Source organism: Acipenser ruthenus, chromosome 34 (genome assembly GCF_902713425.1).
Source record: "Acipenser ruthenus chromosome 34, fAciRut3.2 maternal haplotype, whole genome shotgun sequence".
NCBI lineage: Eukaryota > Metazoa > Chordata > Actinopteri > Acipenseriformes > Acipenseridae > Acipenser > Acipenser ruthenus.
In genome coordinates this window covers 7393913-7417454 of record NC_081222.1, presented here as the reverse complement: position 1 = coordinate 7417454, position 23542 = coordinate 7393913, and the positions used below count along the sequence as shown (strand labels likewise).

Below are 23542 nucleotides of genomic sequence, written 5' to 3'. Positions count from 1 at the left end.
GCAGTAAAACCAGTACTATTTTTAAAGCGGTTTCATTTTTATTTTAGCTGAGGTAAGCAAAAACAAAAAAGTAAACAACTAGAAAAAATGAAGAAAAAAATGATCCGCGGGACCCCTCCTTAAATGTTGTTTTTTTTTTGTCCACAGAAAACATTCTAAAGTGGCACATTGGATAAAAGTGCTTGCGATGTGACAATGTTCTTACATATGTAAACATTACATTTAATAAGAGGGAGGCGTACAGCCAAGCTGTTTGACATAGCTTTAAATAGTGTGAGCGAGCTTTTTCTCTAACTCCCCCCACAGCTCCACCTCTGTCGGTAGTTTCCTCTAAGGTCCCATGGGTGTGTCGGCGGAATAACTGCTGTTGCGCTGCCTGCCAGCTTCAGTGCGCTGAGAGAGAGGCGGAGAGACGCAACCAGTTAGAGATACTGCTGGAAACCCGTGTCTCAGACGGAGCCGCTATTGTGAGCCTTATTATCACACGGGGAGAGTCCTAGCCAGCAACCCTTATATTGGACTGTATGCGGGCAAGTGATATACTGCGCCGAAGAGAAGGTGCCAGAATTGTGTATTGGAGTTATTGAAAGTTGCATTTTTGACTTGGAGAATACGTGAATTGTTCGTGTTTTTGCTGACAAGGGCTGGTGGGGGTGCGGCTGACTTCAGCGCTGTAGGTTTTGGGCGCACGGGGATTTCTGCAGTCATGCAGGCAAGCTACCGACTTTTGCTGCTGGGTAAGTTCTAAAAGTATTTACTCAAACTGTGTGTGTGCGCCTGTGCCTGTGCCTGTGCGTGTGTGTGTGTGTGTGTGCCTGTGTGTGTGTGCCTGTGCGTGTGTGTGTGTGTGCCTGTGCCTGTGCCTGTGTGCTTGGCAGGAATGAAACTGGACAGCTGGCATAAGTTTGTCAAACCTCGGGAGCCGCGCTGGAACCGCATATATACAAACTGTAGCGCGCCACAGCCAGCCACGGATGTTGAAAGTTTGACTTGCAATGTGTCTTCATTGTTTTACAATCTGAACAAATCACAACATTCCTAACCCATGGAAACAGACAACTTGGTTATCGTCACGTGCATAGCGATCATATTTATCAGTCATAAAAATGACTGAATCACTGGGATCCTTTAAGACCCGACTTGACAAAGTTCTGAATTCTATCAGCTACTAGGAGGTTAGATGGTGGGTCAGTGGCCTCCTCTTGTTTGTAACTTTTCATATGTTCGTATCAGTGCAGTATTGTGGGTTCAAAATGATTTGAGCTGATGCCATGGAGACTGGCACTAGACTGATGTAATGCAGGAGTCAGGAACAATAGAACGCCCGCGCTCACTGCCTCTGGTTAAAATCATTTGCAACGCAGCCGGGATTTTGGTCATACCACTTAAACAGACGGGATTATCCGTTTACGATGGAAAGGCTATATGCTGTTTATTTTAGGGGGTAAGGACTATGCAAAATCTGACAGACATGTCACAAAATAATAAAAACCATGGAAAGATGGAACAGAAAACGTGCCAGTGAGTTGAATGAAATTAGGGAGTTGATATTCATTTTAAAAGCTTTGAGTGTTTTTGAATTTTTCTTAAACATTTTATCATTGTCAGAAATAAGTAGGCAAAAACAGATGTCAGCTGTACAGCCATGGCCGAATGTGTTTCATTCGACTTTATGAAGGACAATTCTTTAATTCGATAGGGTGATGCAGAACCTTTGTCCACAGCTGTAGGGTTTTAAAGGGAAGGACGTGTGCAGTGTCTGGTTATTCTTTTCATATTTACTACAAAAGTCTTTTCCAGGTACATATTAGTGCTCACTTGCAGTCTTGCGCTCAGTAACGTTGCATTGTAACAAAGTGTCTCCAGCTCTCACAGAAGATACAGTGTAGTTTCTTCATGCTAGGTCTGTTTAGAAACATGATTGCATTTCAGCATTTAGAACAGTTGTGGGCAGAGTATTGTCCTGTATATACTGTGGTCAGTCATTCACATCTACCCTGTATATACTGTGGTCAGTCATTGATCTGCACCCTGTATATACTGTGGTCAGTCGTTGATCTGCACCCTGTATTGTAGATGCTGCTGTCACTGCTTGCCCTGTTTAAACAGTAACGTCGTGGGATGAAGTCAGTGATTACTGTTTTGAATTCTTTGCAGGTATTTGCATTGTCGCAGCCTGGGATCAGGTGCAGTGTTCAAGTAAGTCTTCGTCTCTTATTAGTGGGTCATGTGATGGTAACCTGCTGAATAATGTCACGTTACCATATTGACTTACACATCGCTTTGTAGTTTTTCATCTACTTAATGAAAAACTGACAAAAATGGGGAAAAATGGACATTTGATTACATAATGTTATATAAAAGATCTAAATTCTTATTTTTTTTAAATTCTGTCTCATTCCTAAAATTGTAGAGAGATGCAACACTTGTGTCTATAGCTGTGTGGGCCGGCGTGTGTTTGTGCATTTCAGAATTGATGTTTTAATTCTTCAGATTCTTCAAGTAGAAATGAGTGTGCTGATCCCGCACCTGTGTGTCCTGATCATTCAACGTGCTTCGATACACTGGAGAGTTTCTACTGTCAGTGCGTGCCAGGGTACAGATCAACAGGGAAACACAATTTTACAGAGAGAGACACATTCTGTAAAGGTAAGAGCACTGGAATCTGGAATCACAACTACCAACAAGTTATTTTTTTATTTATTTTTTCGCTGACGCCCTTATCCAGGGCGACTTACACTTGTTAAAAGATATCACGTTTTACATACAATTACATTATTTTTTTTACAAATTATTTTTACATATAATTACCCATTTATACAGTTTGGGTTTTTACTGGAGCAATCTAGGTAAAGTACCTTGCTCAAGGGTACAGCAGCAGTGTCCCCCCCACCTGGGATTGAACCCACGACCCTCCGACCAAGAGTCCAGAGCCCTAACCACTACTCCACACTGCTGCCCTACTACTGGCAGGAGAGAATTATATACAGTTTTCAAAGTGTTGAAAAAAAAAACATATCAATCAATATACATAACATGAATTGACTGATGAAAGTGTGCTGTAACGATGTGTAGCAAAACCCTAAAAGCTTAGCGCTCGTGCTCCTCAGATTAGTCTCAGATTTGCTCTCCCTCTTCCTTAATGATAAGATCCATTACCTTGTTGTTTAGAAATTTAAAACATGTTATACATTTAAAAGGGTTGTACTTTGTCATCGTGGCATTTTTCAAAAGCAGACTGATAAATCAAATCACACAAAGGCACGTGTGTTTTGAATGAGAGTGTGCTGTGAATCTGCACCATCTCCACCCCACGTGAACCAAAAAAAGAGTTTGTGTGCCTCAGATCTTTAAATGTATTCATTTCACACAACTACTGCTTCCAGCAATGTCACGCTTTGACGAGATCTCTCGTCGTTGGGTAATATGAAAATACTAAAATGATGAGAACTCACTTCACGGGGCTCTGAAAAAAGAATGCTTACTTCCTCTGTCGTTTTTCTGTAGAAATAAATGAGTGTAGAGAGAACAGCGCCCTCTGTGGCCAGAACGCTTGGTGTCGAAACACAATTGGAAACTACAGCTGCTCCTGCAAGGCAGGCTTCAGGTCCAGTTCTGGGCAGGAGAACTTCATGGCCGGACAAAGCAACTGTACAGGTACTGGGGTAGATTGTTATGCATACAGATTCCACCCAGGTTTGGACAAATCCTTTAATCTACACAATATATTGAAACATTTATAAATTGGATCCCTTTTATTCGTTACAGCCGCATTCCCTCTATAGGATGTTAGGCAGTGTAGACCGATGGTCCTCAGAAAACAGAGGCTCTTGAGTGACAAGGAATCATCCAACTCCACCCTCCAAACGAGCCAAGCGAATTTTCTACTCCGATTCCCAGTCAAAGATACATCTTAGTGAAACTACACCATCTGTTCTGTTCCCAATACCTCTAGACTCAACACAGGATACAGTATTGCTATAGGCTAACTGTATTATAAAATAGAGCAAAGGTGAGCCTGTGTTCTGATTCTTTGAATCAAACTCCCCTGACAGTGTACCACGAGAAACACAAGCATAAGGAACAAATACATAGACAGCGTTCATGTGTGTAACTTCTAGTAAACAGATCTGCATGGAGATATTGATAAGAGGGGGCGAATCACAGCAAGCAAGCAAGTATAGTCTCTAACTTCACAGGACTGCCTTAATCCACTTAATGTGGATCTTTTTTTTTGACCTCAAGGGTCTGCTTTAGTCTGCTACGGTTGGTACTAAACTTGATCTAGTTTAACTGAGGATCTCAGTGAGTTAATGAGCATTTGTCATGCTGCAGTGGTTCTAACGTTAACCCCAGCAAGTGCATCAGACTTAATCCATCTGTTGGGCACATCAGTTAGAATAAATGAGGTTGCTGCAATTGACCCAATAGATGTAGGTTACAAAACAAAAATAGAAATAAAATAAAATAATCTATTGGAGAGAGGCTTTCTAAAATGCGTTTTATACATTTAAAAGGGTTGTACTTTGTCATCGTCGCATTTTTCAAAAGCAGACTGATAAATCAAATCACACAAAGGCACGTGTGTTTTGAATGAGAGCGTGCTGTGAATCTGCACCATCTCCACCCCACGTGAACCAAAAAAAGAGTTTGTGTGCCTCAGATCTTTAAATGTATTCATTTCACACAACTACTGCTTCCAGCAATGTCACGCTTTGATGAGATCTCTCGTCGTTGGGTAATATGAAAATACTAAAATGATGAGAACTCACTTCACGGGGCTCTGAAAAAAGAATGCTTACTTCCTCTCTCGTTTTTCTGTAGATATAAATGAGTGTGAAGAGAACAGCACCCTCTGTGGCCGGAACGCTTGGTGTCGAAACACAATTGGAAGCTACAGCTGCTCCTGCAAGGCAGGCTTCAGGTCCAGTTCTGGGCAGGAGAACTTCACGGCCGGACAAAGCAACTGTACAGGTACTGGGGTAGATTGTTATGCATACAGATTCCACCCAGGTTTGGACAAATCCTTTACCTTGTCATGTTGCTGAGGCAGAATCACTTCGATCCTTTAAGACCCAACTTCACAAAGTTTTGAGATCATTCAGCTACTAGGAACCGGACATGGTTAAAACAGACACCACAAGTGTGTCCCGTTTGTCCAGAACGAAGTACTGCAGAAGCATCCACAGGATCATACCCAAACCTAAAATCACAATTTTACCCATAACCTTAAACTTAATCCTAACTAACAGAACATTTAGCACCGGATGAATCAACAAACTGCACACGTGCGACTGTCTCCTTGGGGTTAATTACCACAGAAGTCACACAGGGCAGTATGAGGATGAAGCTAATAGTAATATTGCATGAAATACAATGTTTTTTAACATCTGACTGCCCAATGAGAGTATTGGGAATGGAAACACAAAGTGGATACTAACTGAAATTTCAAATGCGTTTTCATGCAGCCATTGATGAGTGCGCCCAAACCCCCTGGCTCTGTGGTCCGAATGCACAATGTACCAACACTGTCGGCAGCTACACCTGCTCCTGTAATCCCGGATTATTTCCTAATACTGGATTGAGATGGATACTCAATCAAACACGGTGTGAAGGTACGTAAATAGAACTAGAGCAGAATACGCTTCCCACTAGGGCTGTGTTCAAAGGCTCGAAGGTTCGTTTGCGAGCCAGGAATTCAAAGGTAGTTCTAAACCTTGAAGGTTCATCAATGTGTGAATACAATAAATCACACATTAAATGTCACTCACATGCAGAATTTGATCTTTTGATTTGTAGAATGCCTATTACTTAAACAAAGGTTGTTGTATTAAAATCCACTGCCAAATCTATACAAAACTAAACAAGATAGAAGACAGAAAAAAGAGAACAGAGAAACCTCTTGTTTATCTATAGTTTGCAAAAAGATGTTCATCCAGCCTGAAGTATTTCGCTGAGCTGTGTTTCAATTTGGAGAAAAGTTGCATTTATTTTGAACAGGGTAGCGTGGGACCAGGGGAATACATTTTATAAAGATACATTTTATAAAGTATTAATTAATCATTATTCTATAAAGGTTGCAACCCTACTTTTTGGGTTAAAAAATAAATTAGCAAGAGCTGTATCTTAAGATCCCAACCGGAGGTTACAGTAACATCCGGTCTGTGTTTGGAATGGGAAACTGTTCAACAGCTGAGATTTTTTAATCACAATTTAGAACTTGTATGAATTAGAAAGCATTTTTTAAAAACGTTGTTAATTTTTCTTTTGTAAACAAGTTAGCAAGAACAAGACACGTTACAAAAACTGTTACTGTGACAGGGTAGCGTCCCGGCCCAAGCTGTTACTGGCAGGAATGAGACTCGGACAAGGAAGCTGCAGTTTAAGCACTAGAGTGCACATTTAATAAACAAACAAATACAAAAACAAGAACAAATAAACAGGCACCACATAGATAACACGGACATAAACAAGATAGCTGCTTCTGCATCCAGCGCTCAAAGATCATCACAGACATTTGCAGAGCTTTTTTTAGATGTTATAGTAATAAAATAACGACTTGGATCGCATTATTGAGGAGTTTGGTGATAAAACGAGTGATCAAGAGATGATTTATCGGTATGTACTATTATTGAGTTATTTGAAAAATATAGTGAATGAGGGGTGGGGCGGTGCTGGAGATGCAGTACTGAGTGTCCTGTTGATATGTAGTGCCTTTTAAACCGGTTTTACTGTGAAAAAACATACTTTTAAACAGCGCGTCTAAAATAAACTGCGCCTGTGAAAATAAATTTGCACCTGACGCGCCTGAGACGCGCTGAATAAATGGACTGCAAAGGGTTAAATACACACAAAACACAGCTCCAAAACACTAACCTTACTCCATCCACCAGACTAAGTTTTTTTCCTTCCTTTTGTACATGTTGCCACTCCCCAATTAGCACCAATTACCTAATTGGGGAATGGCCACACCTGTGATTGCTGGCAGGGATAGATTTAACACATACCTGCCAACCTTACATTCCCACACACACACACTACTTACAGCAGCAGCTTCTGCCCTGCCGCAGAATAAATTATATATTGATTAAGCCAATAATCACAATCATCGCGATAATTTACAGCTGATAATCGAGAGTAGAAAATTGCATTATGGTCCAACACGACTGTATATGTATCAATAAGTATCGCAAGCAGCATCAATTACGTGTACATAAACAATGTGTATTTTTATTTAAATTAAAACATGATTACTGTTCTGTAGAACGTATTTTTAAACAGCATGTGAATGTTTTATTCCATTTATATGGATTACCTGTAAAATAATAAGATTTTCAATAAAATATGATCTAGTAGCTACGGTGACGGTCACTAGTAAACTATGCAAATTCTTACCATTGAAGGTTCGAACCTTCGTTCGGTAATGTGTTCCGAACCTTTGAAGGTCAAAATGTACCCTTCGTTACAGCCCTACTTTCCACTAATTATATTTTGTGTTAGTTCCTGTTACACGGTAACTTATTCTCGTGCTGTTTTGTTTTTTCAGATTTAACAAAGATCCAAGATGGGAAAACCTGCAACATTCCAATTAATGTAGGTGATCAGTTTGTTAAAAACATCTAAACTGCTCCAAACAATTAAGCGCTATTCAGAGAGGTGTATATTAAAAGGGGTGCTGTATTCAGAGAGGTGTATATTAAGTAGGAGTGCTGTATTCAGAGGTGTATATTAAGTAGTGGTGCTGTATTCAGAGAGGTGTATATTAAGTAGGGGTGCTGTATTCAGAGAGGTGTATATTAAGTAGGGGTGCTGTATTCAGAGAGGTGTATATTAAGTAGGGGTGCTGTATTCAGAGAGGTGTATATTAAGTAGGGGTGCTGTATTCAGAGAGGTGTATATTAAGTAGGGGTGCTGTATTCAGAGAGGTGTATATTAAGTAGGGGTGCTGTATTCAGAGAGGTGTATATTAAGTAGGGGTGCTGTATTCAGAGAGGTGTATATTAAGTAGGGGTGCTGTATTCAGTGAGGTGTGTATTAAATAGGGGTTCAGTATTCAGAGAGGTGTATATTAAATAGTGGTACTGTATGCAGATTATGTGTTTTTTTGTTGGCAGGTATTAAATGAACCTGTTGAAAATGTGATCATTTCACAAAAAGAAAAGCTGCCTTTCCTTTGTTTGTCCTCATCTATATAATTGAGTATCAATCCACGGCAATGGAATCTGCATTGAGAGATTTAAAAGCTGCTTGAAGGCTCGTTTCTTTCACCCAAGGTGCTGACATTGTTACTGGTGCTGTAAACTGTAACGTAACATGCAGCAAAACTAGCAAATGCCACCGATTCATCACGTACCATTTCCTTATCCTTACCTTCAGAGCTAATCGTCCTAAATGAATCATCTGCCGGGCTTGTATACTGGGAGATGGAATGTTTCCATTCTGTTGCTATTAAGATAAATGGTAATATGTGCTTGTCTCTGTTTTTTTACAGACAGGGACATTGAGTCACCTAAACAGTTCCTCAGCCTGGTTTTGTCTCATCACTAACTTCAATTCTACTAAGTTTACATCTGGATATCAGGTGCAGGTCAGAATCAAAGTTTAATTACCCTTATCAGTGCAGCTGAACCCAGCTTACTAACCCCCACCCCCACCCCCACGAGCTCTCAGTACCTTCTGCTGCACAGGACTAAAGAACATAAAGCCAGTCCACTTCTCCCCGCTCACTCGCCTTGCGAATGACTGCTTTGTTGTTTAGTCAGTTAGAGCACAAGCCTCAACATAGCCTATTAAGCCTGAGGGTGACCCAATTCGACCACAAACGGTGCAAGACCTGCAGCTGAGAGCTAGAGAGCTAGCTGCAGCTTCTCCCTTTTAACAATAAACTTTATTTACAACTAAAAATCAAGTCACAGTGCACTATCACTACCTGTGCTGAAGGTCAGCCCCATGCTCTTGCCTCAATCCCATGTTCCTAGCGTCACTCTGACAGGCCAATAGCCTTCCTTTTGAGATCAATCATCTGCTAGGAACCAGATGAGCTTAGATATGCCGAATGGCCTCTTCTCGTTTGTACATTTTATGTTCTTATGTCCTCCATGGCTAGTTATTATTTTTCTGTGTGTCTAACACAAACAAACACTTTGTTTCCATACCTCTGTTAACCCTTTGCGGTCCTATGTCGGACCTGGTCCGACATTGCAATTATTCCTGTCAGGTCCAATGTTGGACCCTGTCCGACATCATTATAGAAACGCAAAAAATGGGTTTTAGTCGTTTTTTCTCCGGAAAAAGTCGAGAAAACCATTCAATGGCCGAGTGGGAACGACAGGAGCCGAGACAAGTCGGGGAAAAAAAAAAAAAAAAGGCGTATCTCATGAACGGTCATACATGGCCCTGGTATCAGATAACGGGGCGGTCTGATAGCGAGTCCCCGCACAGAGAACACGGACATTTGCAGAGCTTTTTTGAGATGTTATAGTAATAAAATAATGACTTGGATCGCATTATTGAGGAGTTTGGTGATAAAACGAGTGATCAGGAGATGATTGATCGGTATGTACGACTATTATTATTATTATTATTATTATTATTATTATTATTATTTATTTCTTACATAGGTGAAAGCTATAGCGAACGAATGGGTGGGGCGGGGCTGGAGATGCCTAGTGAGAGCTTTGTTGATATGCAGGGCCATTTAAACCCGTTTGACTGTGAAAAAAAATACTTTTAAACAGCGTGTCTAAAATTAACTGCTCGTGTGAATATAAATTAGACCTGGCGTGCCTGACGCGCATTTAATAAATGGACCGCACAGGGTTAATCACTGCCAATGCGCAGAAAGCAGGGGGTACAGTAATCTCTGCGTATAAGAACACCTCCGAAGAGAACACTTCGCCTAAGAGAACACCCTTGTGGTGAAACAGATTTTTCCCATTGTAAATGCGCCGACTAAAGAAACAGGAATTTCACTTAAAATAACCTTTGTGGCACCAATAGCTATTCATTCACAACTGATACAGTACTGTTTTGTAACCTGATAACTCATAATCATCAAACTTAAATTAAAATAATTTATTCAATCTATTCAAAACTGACTTGTCATCGCGAGAGTGTCTTGAGGCACACTGATTGGTTTATTCAATCTTTCCAGAACTGCCATCATATCATTGCCTCTTTTTGTATTTTAATTTCCATGAGTGCACCTCATCGCTATGAAATGGCATGTAAACACATGGGGAAACGCGCTGCTGTTTCTCTTGCTACAAAAAGTTGGAAATTGTTCGAGCTCCTGAAAAAAACCTGAATCAGACACAAGTGTATGAGCAATTTCATGTTTTCTGTTCTGGTGAGTTGCTTCACCATTCTATAAAATATTTTTGTGCATGTCTTGATTGCTTCTGTACAGGTATTCATAATTAATCTAGAGCTGTTGCTGCATTTTTTTTATAGGGGTGCTGCCTTAATGTAGTTTGATAGTTAGTTTATTAACGTTAGTTTGTCTGTTACTTTATTATTATAGTTTATTAACATACACTTGCCTTGCTCTTACTTATTCTGTTCATTTCATATGTTGATGCATGTGCGTCATGACACATAATAAATATGTCTTTATTTATTGATTCATATTGTATCGGGAGGTCAACTCCATCTTAAGCTAAGAGAACACTTTGCTTGCTTCCTGAAGGGTGTTTTCTAAGGAGGAGACTACTGTACTTGGCTTCACATATTCTTCATAGGATTCTGTCCACCGAGATAGGCCGCTCACGTCATTTTAAAGTCAATTGTATATTATTACCTTCATGCCGGGCAAGCTATAGAACATCTCTGTGGATTCGATTTATATTGAAATAAAGTTGGTCAAGTGTGATTGTATTCATCTAGTACAAGAGACAAAAACTCCAAACAAATTACAGAAAATAGTTTTTCTAGTCCAGTTTCGCATGTTCTGCGTGACAGGCAGAATCTTCCAATCTGGTTGTATTTTTTTTTTTTAGTATGGTACTGTATGAAAGGTTATATTGACTGCTGTTTCTATGATATCTCAAACAGATCTTAATGAATTATGCAAGTAAAAAAGAAAACATCCTTTTGAAATCCGCCATTGAATACCCTAATAAACGCTATTATATTTTATTGATAAATGTGGCAAAGTGGTGAGTGAATACAGATGAGTGCAGTGCAGAGCGAATATAAAACAGACAGACAATGATTTCCAGGTGCAAGGGTGTTTATTGACTTAACTAACAATGTCCAGAGCCTTATGGCAAACACCTGTAAATAATAATGTTGGAGTGACTCGGTATTTGCAATTCCCCGGGTTTGACCCGTAACGAAAAGGTTTTACACACCAACACTAAACACAAAATAGAAACACAGTTCTTGGTGATAGTGAATACGTGCAAGTGGTGTAATACAGTTCTCCGTGAAATGCAGGGGTGAAAGTGATGTCCGGGTTTATGCTGGCTTTCGCTATAGCTCGGGATCGTGCAACTGGTAGTCTATTAAAAACAGACGACAGTTAACAAAACACTAACAAACACAAGACAAAACTCACGGTTCACGAAACAGCACAGACTCCTTGTAGGTTTTCAACACTAACCATTTACCAAGGAACCGATCACGTCAGATATGTCCCCTATTTATATCCTTGCTCATGACCCCTAGGTTAACGAGCGCATCCGCTCCTCCAGTCCTCGGATGCCACACCGTTTACCGTCTGGGTCATTGAGTTTGGATACCGTAGCTGCGCCCCTTTCCTAAATGACCAACTTCCACCTACCCTACGGAATAAATTCTTGTGCCATTTAGTTAAGGGTACTCTGTTCATGTTACACAGTGCCCTCACAGGTCGAGAGGGAGATCTAACACCAAGCACCATTCGATCTCTGTCACAGTCATCATTATCAAATAATGTACACAGCCCACAAGCCCCCCTCCTCCCAGTGTGCAGTTTGTACGTTTTCTGACAATGAAGGTAATTTTGCATGCCTCCTTAAGGGATTAATTGACTTCCATTTCTTTCAGCAAGTGGCTGTTGTTTTAAGCTCTGCTCTGAATGACATTTCCTTGTGGAATAACCTGACCAGGGATGAGAAGTCTGTTGCAGCTGAATCATACCTGGAGACTGTAGAGAGGGCAGTGCTGCAGTTGACTGAGCCTTCAGATGTTCTCTTAAGGAAAAATGTGCGCTCAGACAATCTAGGTAAAGAGGAGTCCTTTACCCATTATCAATAGAAGTAGAACATGGAGCGATAGAACTAGAACAGGCACAGCAAGAGAAAGACCTTCGTGTTGTAATAGAATCGCTGTCAGCAACCACACAGTGCGGGGAAGCAATCAACAAGGCAAACCGCATGCTTGGGTATACAGACACAACTGTAGAGTATCAATCCAAGGAGGTTATGATGAGGTTGTATAATGCACTGGTGAGACCACACTGAGAATATTGTGTCCAATTCTGGTCACCGCAGGATCAAAGGGACATTGTTGTCCTGGAGTCCAAAGAAGAGCAACCAGACTAATTCCAGGGCTTAAAGGACTGAGCTATGAAGAGCTGAATCTATTAGCCTAGAGTAAAGAAGAGTTAGGGGGAGAGGGGCATGATTGAAGTATTTAAAATCTTGAAAGGGAATGACGTAGTTAACCTGAACCAATTAAGCACAGTACAGAAACCAGTAACAGAGGACACCATTGGAAATTAAGTGAGATAGACTTAGGACAGAGGAAAGGAGACACTTCTTCACACAGAGAGTGGTGAGGGTATAGAATGGGCTGCCTAGTCACGTAGTTGAGGCAGAAACACTTCAAGAACTACCTTGACAACGCTATGAGATCAATCAGCTACTATGTTTAGATGGGCCTAATGGCTTCCTCTCATTCATACATTTTCTGAAGTTCTTAATATTGTGACCAGGAGGTAGCATCTCATTTAGTGGGGATTTAATAAAAAAATACACGCCTGTGGAATCTCTGTGCTCTTTGGCGACATTCAATTAAACTTTCCAGAGGTGCGGTATATACAGTGTGGAAAGTGCTGGGTACCCAACCATACAAATGCATTCACGTTTTTGAAACTATATAGTGAGTAAAGATGCATGATGGGATTATGGCAATGGCATGGAAAGGATGCTCAAGTCACACCTTCCAAACAGATATGAACTTTGTTATTTTCATGTAAAATGTGTTCAACAAAACTTACTTCGTAGGAAACCCACTTAGCAATTCCCTTACCTCAAACTGCCTTTTCCTTCAAGATATGGAGTTGCTGATTATACCATTCAAACACAACACATCAGAGGAACAGTTACGAGCCAATAAAAACACACTGGAGATTAAGTTGGGAAAACTTATGGAAGAGAATAAGCAAGGTAATGGCTGATAATATACCTCTAGCAATTCCATGTCCCTGTTAGTTCAGCATTTACTTTGTCAAGGTTTGTATCTCACATGTCCATATATCACACTTGCTTACTTACACTGGCTGGCCGCTTTATTAGGAACAATAAGAAGTCATTGTGGCAGTGTGCCCTGCCCCTGTGTGTATTTGTTTTATATGATGAATTTTGGTGTATAGATAGTACTGCACGGGATATAAATGGGTCTGTGAAGCACGAGTGTTTATAATGTATAATTGTATTTAGACACGAGGGTGGCACAAATCACTTCACGTGCAAATTAAAAGTGTATTATTATGTGAGCACGGGAGTGCACAGGTTAGTTCACGTGCTGGGATTCAAGTGAATAATTAATTAGTAATTGAATCCCAGCACAACAGTATATATAGATGCACGAAGCATTCACTCGGGGTTGTGTGTTCGGGAGTGGAGAACGGGTGAGAGAGAAGGAGATATTTATAAAAATATAACAACTGCTACTATGTGCTGGAGAACCAGCACAGTACTTGTTTTGTGTTTAGCGTTCGTCCACCCTGTTTGTGAGTGTCTATTTGTTTTGTTTGTCTGTTTATTTTGGCGTAAAGTGCCGTGTTCTGTTTTGTACAGCCTTTTTATTTACAATAAACCGGCGCAAGCAAGTGCCTTCATCATTTAATTTCACTTCAGTACTGTGTGTGTGTGTCCTTTCCTGGGTCTGACGTCACCACTCGGCCAACCTTGTGACAGTCATTTACATACACAGTAAACCAAGTCGTCATGGTGATAGTCATGATACCGATAGCTCTGATTCTGTATTTACAGTCTAACTGGGGGGTGTCATTACTGACATACATTTTAAACATTCCATTCAGGTGAATGGGGTTATATTGGGCAAAAATCATAAAACCCAATCCTAAACTGCTTGTGTCCACAGGTCAGGTAACAGTTGGGTTTGTCTCATACACTGGGATGGAGTCTGTCTTGGATGGGAGCTTTTACAAGAATCAATCATCTATCAAGTTAAACTCACAAGTGGTTACTGCCACTATAGGCAGAAATCACCACAAACTTTCAGAGCCAGTCCATTTAACCTTCCATCACAATGAGGTAGGTGGAGAACACTTAATGAAAGCTAATCAAGGTTTTAAAATAATAAGAGTAAGTAGCTTCATTTTAATTGCTTTTACATGACTGCAAAATGATCTTTTATTATGTATTTACCAGCTATTTGAGGATTCCATTGGGTTACTGTGATGGGGAGGTTCTTGTGTGCTCACAGAAAACAACAAATCTGCAAGCTGTTATTATTTATTAGTTATTTGGGGGGTTTCAGGTGTTCCTTGATGTATTCTTTTATACACAGCAGGTGGAGAGACAACTCAGAAAAGAAAAGATAATGGCTGTTTTTTGTAAAATGCAATTAAAGCTCAATATATAGAAACCTGTAAATTTTACAATTTACAGAAAGACGGTTTAAAAACATTTGCAATGTGATACTGACTGGTGACAAAAGGGTCAAATAAATGTGTTGCCCTTTTAGACACCTGCTTAAAAAGGATTATCATTTTCAAATGCTACGAGATTATTTTAGTTCAACCAAAACAAGGAAAGGAGGGTGTAAATGGTAGGGGTACGTGTTAATAAATAACCACACAAGTCCAGTCACACTGTGTTTCAATACTTTGTATTTAACAACGATAGGGTAATGCATGTGGAAACCCCACACGTGCATTCAATTTTACAAATATATTTACAAGCACAGTACACATATACACAAATAACTGCTCTGTTGCCGTCTCTCTCGTGTAGCCCAGGGCTCGTCAGGGCTCTCACTCGCTCACCAGCAGTGTTGTTGTGTACCGGGTGCCTCTGTCTCTCAACCTTCCCCCTTCCACCACATCTCTGACTCGCCCTGTAGTGCAGTTCCCATCCCAGAGAGAAAACCAAACACATTACCCTGCAGCCTGTGTATTTTTGTTTCGTTTGTCGATTTCGATTTCTGTTTTGCCTCGTCTCTGCCTAGACTTATGTCTTCCACCATTCAGCCCCCTGCTATTCCACACTGACCCCGCCTCTATCAATCCGTCACAGCCAATCGCTATTCGATTACATTTCTGACCTAATCCGGCTTTGACATCAGCACAACCTGGAGCACCTATGCTTCCGCCCTTCCCCAGATGGTTGTCACAACTGGACTTTGTGGTAAATATTCAAAGATCTTGCACATTTTCTCATCTTTCTCGCAGCTCTGCTTGCGTTGCGAATGTTTTGTGTAAAATCGCGAGTGAAATCTAAAAGAGTTGCGGAGAAACTGCAATTATCTCAGCGCTGCAGAAATTAATAAATTGACATGGAATCAAGAAATCAACCGCAACTCTCTCTCTCTCTCTCTCTCTCTCTCTCTCTCTGTATATAACCATCGCAAGTTTTTGCAAAATGAAGATGCATTATTTGTGCTTGACGAGGCATAGCCCCAGCACCTCTTCAGCTGTGAAACTTAAAAATGTCATTAAATATTTTGCTCTCAAAAGCGTTTTCTTACAATTCTCAACACAGTTTTATCCATTCTGCAAGTTCTTGCGTGCGCTAAACAGAGACAGTCCACTGCCAGGGACATTTAATTACTTTACCATTTACGTGCCATAAAGATGACACTGGCTGCGAAAGAAGGACTGCGACTCTATTGTCATTTTTTATACACAAATGAAATAAGCTTACTTGATTTGAAAAACGTCTTGAACGATATAAGCAAATTCCTACACTACTTGGTTTGATTGAATGAGTAGTACACAACAAGCTTCAATATGAAAGCTGAACGTTAATTTTAATAAACAACACATTTTTAATTAAAACAAATATAGTAGCCTACTTCACTAAAGTGAAAACTAGTTTCTGTTACTTTTAAATACCACTGCTTCCGATTATACTACTGCTTAATAACAGGAACAACATTTTATTTGGGGTTAGTGTTGAACTTAAACGCATTCATGCCTGCCTGTCCCCCTACCCCCACGCAGGAACATTGCCCTGCTAACTTCCCCAATTCAAAAAATATATAAAAACAATAACAACGGTCTGGTTCTCTCTTTCCTTCTTTCAATGAATAGAATTTAATTAATAGAGAATAAAAACAAACCAAGCTAACAATTATAAACAGAAATGTATTTATTTATTTACATTTATTTATGTACAGTATTTATTTATTTATTGCAATCTCCATAAACTGCGGGTTCCGTTGCATTCACAGCGCTGATAATGTTAGATATATCTAGATATTACTACAGCGCGGACCATGGGTCAAACCAATGTTTGTGTCGGGTGCGTGTACGTTTCTTTTTTTTTTAATCAATGCCGGCCCTTCTGGAGTCTGAATGCCTTTCCACTTCTTATTTCATTTTAAACCATTTACACCGAGCAAAAAAAGGGGACGGGCAAAATACATAGTTGTTATTGTCCATCCGCAACCCCCCCCCCCCCCCCCCCCCGTCAGCCTCCACCAAAGAGCGGGAGGCACTGCCCTCTCCGCCCTACGGGTTACGTGCTTATGTATACAGGCTTTTTTTTTTTTTGTTGTGTATTTGCCTTTAATTTATTTTTCTGCACATACTACTGCTTTACATGTATGATGTAGAATACGTAATTATAAAATCTAACACTAGTACGTACAATACTCTTTCAAATAAACTTGTTATGATTTTGAATGTGCGCTTCTTAAGAACGCTATTATTGTCATTGCTTGCGCCCCGACACCTCTTTCTTTACAAATTAAGCACTGGTAATTAGTATTGTTTAAAATAAACCACAAATAAATTAAATGTTTGAGTTGGAAATAAACCAAAATGTATTATGTTTAATCAAAGGCTTGACTAAGGACTTGACTAAGGACAACTTCAGTAGACAAATCAATGAATGTTATACATTGTCTGTATATTCTGCCAGCAGAATATTTCCTCTTTTTCTGTTGCTCTGCTAGCATTTGCAAATATAGCTGTCTAAAAGCCATGTTCACTCTTTAACTAGAAACAGAGATTGTCATGAAATGCTTCCTGCGAAATAACTAAGAGGAGTGTAACCAGTCTTATGTGATTTCCATGCAACACTGTGATTTGCGAGCAATTTAACACTTCAATTTTGCGGGATTATTCATGACACCTCCCCCAAATTTGTGGGAAAAGCACTTACAAAAGAACCCACAAACCCATTTTTTCCAATGCAGCATCTATTTTGAATCTCACTCAGAAGCGCTACTTTTTTCGCAAAAAGAACTTGTGGAAAAAAATCTCTACAACTCCCCTTGCGACACACGCCAGACATTTGAATATTTGGCCCTTTATGCTTAACCCTCAGAGTACTAAAGGGCCGATGATTGGCCCACGGAGGTGTACTGCATGAGGACTAAAGGGCCGATTATCGGACATAGATCTGCCCTCCCATTTGCTCTCTGTTATTTTTTTATTGGTCAATTTTACCTAGCAACAAACTGTGCCGAACAGTAGCAGAGGGCTTTGGTGTTAATATTAGCCAATTAAAATGGTTGTGAAGCGAACACCTTTTTTTACTGGTTAAAAAGAAAACCCTGTCTCCTAGGCTAGCTGAGAGTTGAGGGCAGCAGTGTGGAGTAGTGGTTAGGGCTCTGGACTCTTGACCGGAGGGTTGTGGGTTCAATCCCTGGTAGGGGACACTGCTGCTGTACCCTTGAGCAAGGTACTTTACCTAGATTGCTCCAGTAAAAACCCAACTGTATAAATGGGTAATTGTATGTAAAAAAGAATGTGATATCTTGTAACAATTGTAAGTCGCCCTGGATAAGGGCGTCTGCTAAGAAATAAATAATAATAATAATAATAATAATAATAATGGCGGATTTAGAGAGTGAGTTTTTAAGCGATTCGGACGGAGAATGTTTTGAAGGTTTTACGGCTTCTGAGGCTGATAAAACGTATAATTGGTTGGGACTGTATAGCTATGTGGATAGTGATGACAGCGATTTAAAAGAGGATGAGGATGGAGAACAGGAGGATGACGAGGGGGATGAAGAAGAAGAGGAGGAGGATGTGGCGGGAGGTGACGACAGTACAGACAAAGATGTGCCTTTAATTCGGTTGCTGAACAAAAACTTCAGAGTCCCGATTTGGACCCGTAACAGAAATATCAGAACAGAAAATAACATCGAACATAAAGAAGTATACATAGGTTAGTGACTTCACCAAATTGGATTTACAAACCACTGAAAAAAAACACTGATTGCAAAAGGACTTTACAGAGAATAAGCTTCCGTGCCAATTCAGATGTCTCCACAACTCAAAGTAAGTTACGTGTATTAATAATAATAATAATAATAATAGTAATAATAATAAGTAGTAGTTTTGCATATGCTTTTATATTTAATTAACACTTATTTGTGTTGGTGTACATGTTGTACAATCTTTATATAAAAGAAAAGGCTTTCGAGGGCAAGTAAGTTTACTGTGCTGTGCGGTTCCCATCTGTTTGTACAGATAGATGCGTTGCTTGCAAAATTGAATATATCTTTTGATTCATTGTTTGTAAACATCTGTGGTTTTTTACATTTAAAAAAAACATTCTGGGGATTTATATGTCGTATTTTGAAAGTGTTTATGTGCATGGTTGGTTTTGAAAATAACTGATGTTTTGATGATAAAAATACCGTTTGTATAACCCAGTCTGGAGGCCAGATTTCACTCCTTTCATCTCTCATCACCCTGCTACAGAGGTCTTGAATTTAAAGACGCCACAAGAAAAAGTACCTTGTTTAACAGCACAAGAAACCCCTTACCTTTGTTAAGATAAAACACTGTCCTCTTACAGGAGGGATACTTTACTATTCCTGTGCTTTTTAACAAAATGCACAGTGGAAGAAAGCAGTAGCTGATGGCCTGTCCTCCTCCTCCCCTGGATTGGCTCTCTACCTCTATACTTGTGATAGACTGTAACCACTGCAGTATTGGAACCATGAGCTGTTTAAAAAAAAAAAAAAATGCTGTATTAATTGAACTCAGGAAAGTACTTGTTACAAGTACTCATTTGTACTCGGTGCTCGGCACGGGCCTGGCAAACATCATACATTACTAAATGAAATGTAAAAAAGTAATAGAAATGAATCTAGTTTCTCTGAGCTGAACTCAGACACTACCCACTAAGTTAATTTGGCACTTTATTAATTTGCTTTGTTGTCACTTAAACAGTTTTTAGAGCATTCTGTGTTGCTTATTAGATGGATAGCACGGTTTTATTACTACAGAGGTTAAGTACACAATTTCTGAATATAAATGTTACATCTTTGAGTTGGTTCTTTGTGTAAAGTGATTTGTAATCATGGAAGCCCTTGTGGACACATAATGTACACAGTTTGTGGTTTAACAGTTTTGCAATGTTCTTTTCTAGTTAAGGAAAACCAAAGAGGAAGTGATATGTGTCTACTGGAAATACAAAGGGAAGGAAAGCTCTTGGTCCACCGAAGGCTGCACAAAGTTACACTCCAACCAAACACACACTGTGTGCAGCTGTGACCACCTCTCCAGCTTTGCTGTATTAATGGCACTAGACGAATCACAGGTATTTACATCACACAAATGAAACAGTAGTTCTTGGATAAATATTAATATTCCAACAGGTACGTGTTTAGAAGAAGAAACCCATTCATTATCGCAAGAAGCAGCAAATGTAATCTGTATTCTAGAGTCTATAGCCAGTTACCTTGCACAGAAATCATTTTCACAGCAACTGCACAACCTTGAAAGTCAATAGTAACCAAGTGTGTACTTACTTGTAATAATTAAAATCGGTTCGATACAAAAACAACAGGTTTTATCAGTAATGTAACTGATAGTTGAAACACATTGTTCCATATTTTCAAAGACCAGCTTTTATTAACTAAAGAGAACATTCCATGTAAAAGACATAACACTGAGAAGCCATTACGTCCTAATTACCACATTTTAAAGAATGTTTTTTTAGTTTGAATTTCATGAAATGTTTTTTGAGATTAAGCTTTTTGAGTTTATTAAGATTACTGAGTTTTCTAACCACTTTTTAACTTAAGCCAAAACAGTCCTTCAAATATTCAACAAAACAATCCTTGAGCCTATTGGGACACATGTATCACAGCCTCTTTGACAAAGTGTAAGCTGAGCCATGTTTTGTGAATTCATGTGAATTTGTAGCCATTGAGTGGGATCGACTGCAGTCATTAAACCTTGAATATCCTTACACCTTCACCTCAGGCCATATGAGCCATACCTAGCTATATGCATATATATATATATATATATATATATATATATATATATATATATATATATACAGACGTACTCAAATTTGTTGGTACCCTTACAGCTCATTGAAATAATGCTTCATTCCTCCTGAAAAGTGATGAAATTAAAAGATATTTTATCATGTATACTTGCATGCCTTTGGTATGTCATAGAATAAAGCAAAGAAGCTGTGAAAAGAGATGAATTATTGCTTATTCTACAAAGATATTCTAAAATGGCCTGGACACATTTGTTGGTACCCCTTAGAAAAGATAATAAATAATTGGATTATAGTGATATTTCAAACTAATTAGTTTCTTTAATTAGTATCACACATGTCTCCAATCTTGTAATCAGTCATTCAGCCTATTTAAATGGAGAAAAGTAGTCACTGTGCTGTTTGGTATCATTGTGTGCACCACACTGAACATGGACCAGAGAAAGCAAAGGAGAGAGTTGTCTGAGGAGATCAGAAAGAAAATAATAGACAAGCATGGTAAAGGTAAAGGCTACAAGACCATCTCCAAGCAGCTTGATGTTCCTGTGACAACAGTTGCAAATATTATTAAGAAGTTTAAGGTCCATGGAACTGTAGGCAACCTCCCTGGGCGCGGCCGCAAGAGGAAAATCGACCTCAGATTGAACAGAAGGATAGTGCGAATGGTAGAAAAAGAACCAAGGATGACTGCCAAAGAGATACAAGCTGAATTCCAAGGTGAAGGTACGTCAGTTTCTGATCACGCCGTCGCTTTTTGAGTGAAAGTGGGCTCCATGGAAGAAGACCCAGGAGGACTCCACTTTTGAAAGAAAAACATAAAAAAGCCAGACTGGAATTTGCTAAAATGTATGTTGACAAGCCACAATCCTTCGGGGAGAATGTCCTTTGGACAGATGAGTCAAAACTGGAGCTTTTTGGCAAGTCACATCAGCTCTATGTTCACAGACGAAAAAATGAAGCTTTCAAAGAAAAGAACACCATACCTACAGTGAAACATGGAGGAGGCTCGGTTATGTTTTGGGGCTGCTTTGCTGCGCCTGGCACAGGGTGCCTTGAATCTGTGCAAGGCACAATGAAATCTCAAGACTATCAAGGCATTCTGGAGCGAAACGTACTGCCCAGTGTCAGAAAGCTCTGTCTCAGTCGCAGGTCATGGGTCCTAAAACAGGATAATGACCCAAAACACACAGCTAAAAGCACCCAAGAATGGATAAGAACAAAACATTGGACTATTCTGAAGTGGCCTTCTATGAGTCCTGATCTGAATCCTATCAAACATCTATGGAAAGAGCTGAAACTTGCAGTCTGGAGAAGGCACCCATCAAACCTGAGACAGCTGGAGCAGTTTGCTCAGGAAGAGTGGGCCAAACTACCTGTTAACAGGTGCAGAAGTCTCATTGAGAGCTACAGAAAACATTTGATTGCAGTGATTGCCTCTAAAGGTTGTGCAACAAAATATTAGGTTAGCGGTCCCATCATTTTTGTCCATGCCATTTTCATTTGCTTTATTATTTACAATATTATGTTGAATAAAAAATCAAAAGCAAAGTCTGATTTCTATTAAATATGGAATAAACAATGGTGGATGCCAATTACTTTTGTCAGTTTCAAGTTATTTCAGAGAAAATTGTGCATTCTTCGTTTTTTGTGGAGGGGTACCAACAAATTTGAGCACGTCTGTATATCCAGCTCAAGACATGGCTTGTTTTAGAGAACAATCCCAAGAATGCCTCTGTGGCGGAGTGTCCCGCCTCTATTTATTATTATTTGTATTTTTGTTTGCGGCGCGGATAAAAGCGCTGCGTCTTTTATTATATTTAAAAACCCCGTGAGGATGCATGGCTGATCAGCTACTGATTATTTAACTAGCTGACAGTCATGCATCCTTACCAAACGCGTGCAGACTCTGGCTGAGGGATAATAAGATAATTAACAACTAGTTAATCCCTCGGCCAGAGTATATAAACCTGCAGCTCTCTGCACTCGAGGTTGGGTGTACAGAGGAGAGTACGGGGAGCAGAGAGAGCGAGCAACATTTAAAAAAACAATTGCTAAAACGTGCTGGATTATCCAGCACGACACTCACTTGTTTGTTTGTTTATTCGTTTGGCCCTCGTGCCCTTTTGTTTTGTGTTTTGTTGTTTTGTTTATTAATAAATACGCTGAGTGCTACTGCACTCGGCTTCACCCGCCCATCCATTGTTTTGGTTTCTACTTCCTGGTCCGTGACGTCACCACTGCGAGCCAGACTGCCACAGCCTCACATATTCCCAAGTGGCCATTTTTAGAAACTCCAAATCTTTGATTAAAATGTCATTGTCTTTTTTTTCAGATGCAAGAAAATGTTGCCTTGACAGTGATCAACTACATTGCAGTGATCGCATCCCTGGTCTGCCTCAGTCTGGCTATCTTTACATTCCTATTCTGCCGTTCGATCCAGAAAGCCAACACCACCATTCACCTGCACCTGAGTGTCTGTCTCTTCCTGGCTCACTTCCTGTTTCTAGTTGGGGTGTCCAGAACCGAAAAGAAGGCGAGTCACTGCCTGCAATACAGGGTTGAGGTTGTGTCGATACAGAGGGGTTTTCAGGTTACAAAACAAATGGGAAACTGTACAATAGAAGACTTTAAAAAATCACACACTTTGACTGTATACTTTGTAGCTATGCCAGGTTAAAGGTTAGTTTACTTTTCCACATAAAGCTGATGTGGTGTTTTCCTGCTTGAGTGTCTGCTGTTACAGTACATCAGCATCTATGATGAATAACTTGTAATGAATGACAAAAACCTAGAGAAACAGGGAACATAGCTTTCCAGATTTAGCATTGTCTCAACCACACTCAAATGAAAGGTAACATGACGTGGTTACTTTTGTAAATCGGGGGGTTGTGGTC

The 23542-nt window shown here is 39.8% G+C and overlaps 1 protein-coding gene across 3 annotated transcripts in view; it reads left to right on the top strand.

The window, feature by feature from the left end:
- The first annotated feature begins 368 nt into the window (after window positions 1-368).
- The window catches only part of LOC117402151 (adhesion G protein-coupled receptor E2-like), a 30301-nt gene continuing 7127 nt past the window's right edge, over window positions 369-23542 (top strand). The window contains exons 1-13 of one of the 3 annotated variants that reach the window (XM_034913667.2): window positions 372-737; window positions 2158-2199; window positions 2494-2649; window positions 3508-3657; window positions 4825-4974; window positions 5469-5615; window positions 7547-7593; window positions 8492-8587; window positions 12028-12205; window positions 13257-13370; window positions 14311-14483; window positions 19782-19952; window positions 22981-23181. In XM_034913667.2, coding sequence (XP_034769558.2) covers window positions 707-737; window positions 2158-2199; window positions 2494-2649; window positions 3508-3657; window positions 4825-4974; window positions 5469-5615; window positions 7547-7593; window positions 8492-8587; window positions 12028-12205; window positions 13257-13370; window positions 14311-14483; window positions 19782-19952; window positions 22981-23181 — 1656 coding nt within the window. In that variant the 5' untranslated portion in view covers window positions 372-706. Of the gene's footprint in view, window positions 738-2157; window positions 2200-2493; window positions 2650-3507; window positions 3658-4824; window positions 4975-5468; window positions 5616-7546; window positions 7594-8491; window positions 8588-12027; window positions 12206-13256; window positions 13371-14310; window positions 14484-19781; window positions 19953-22980; window positions 23182-23542 lie in introns of all 3 variants that reach the window. The other 2 variants (XM_034913669.2, XM_034913668.2) reach the window with 2 other exon arrangements.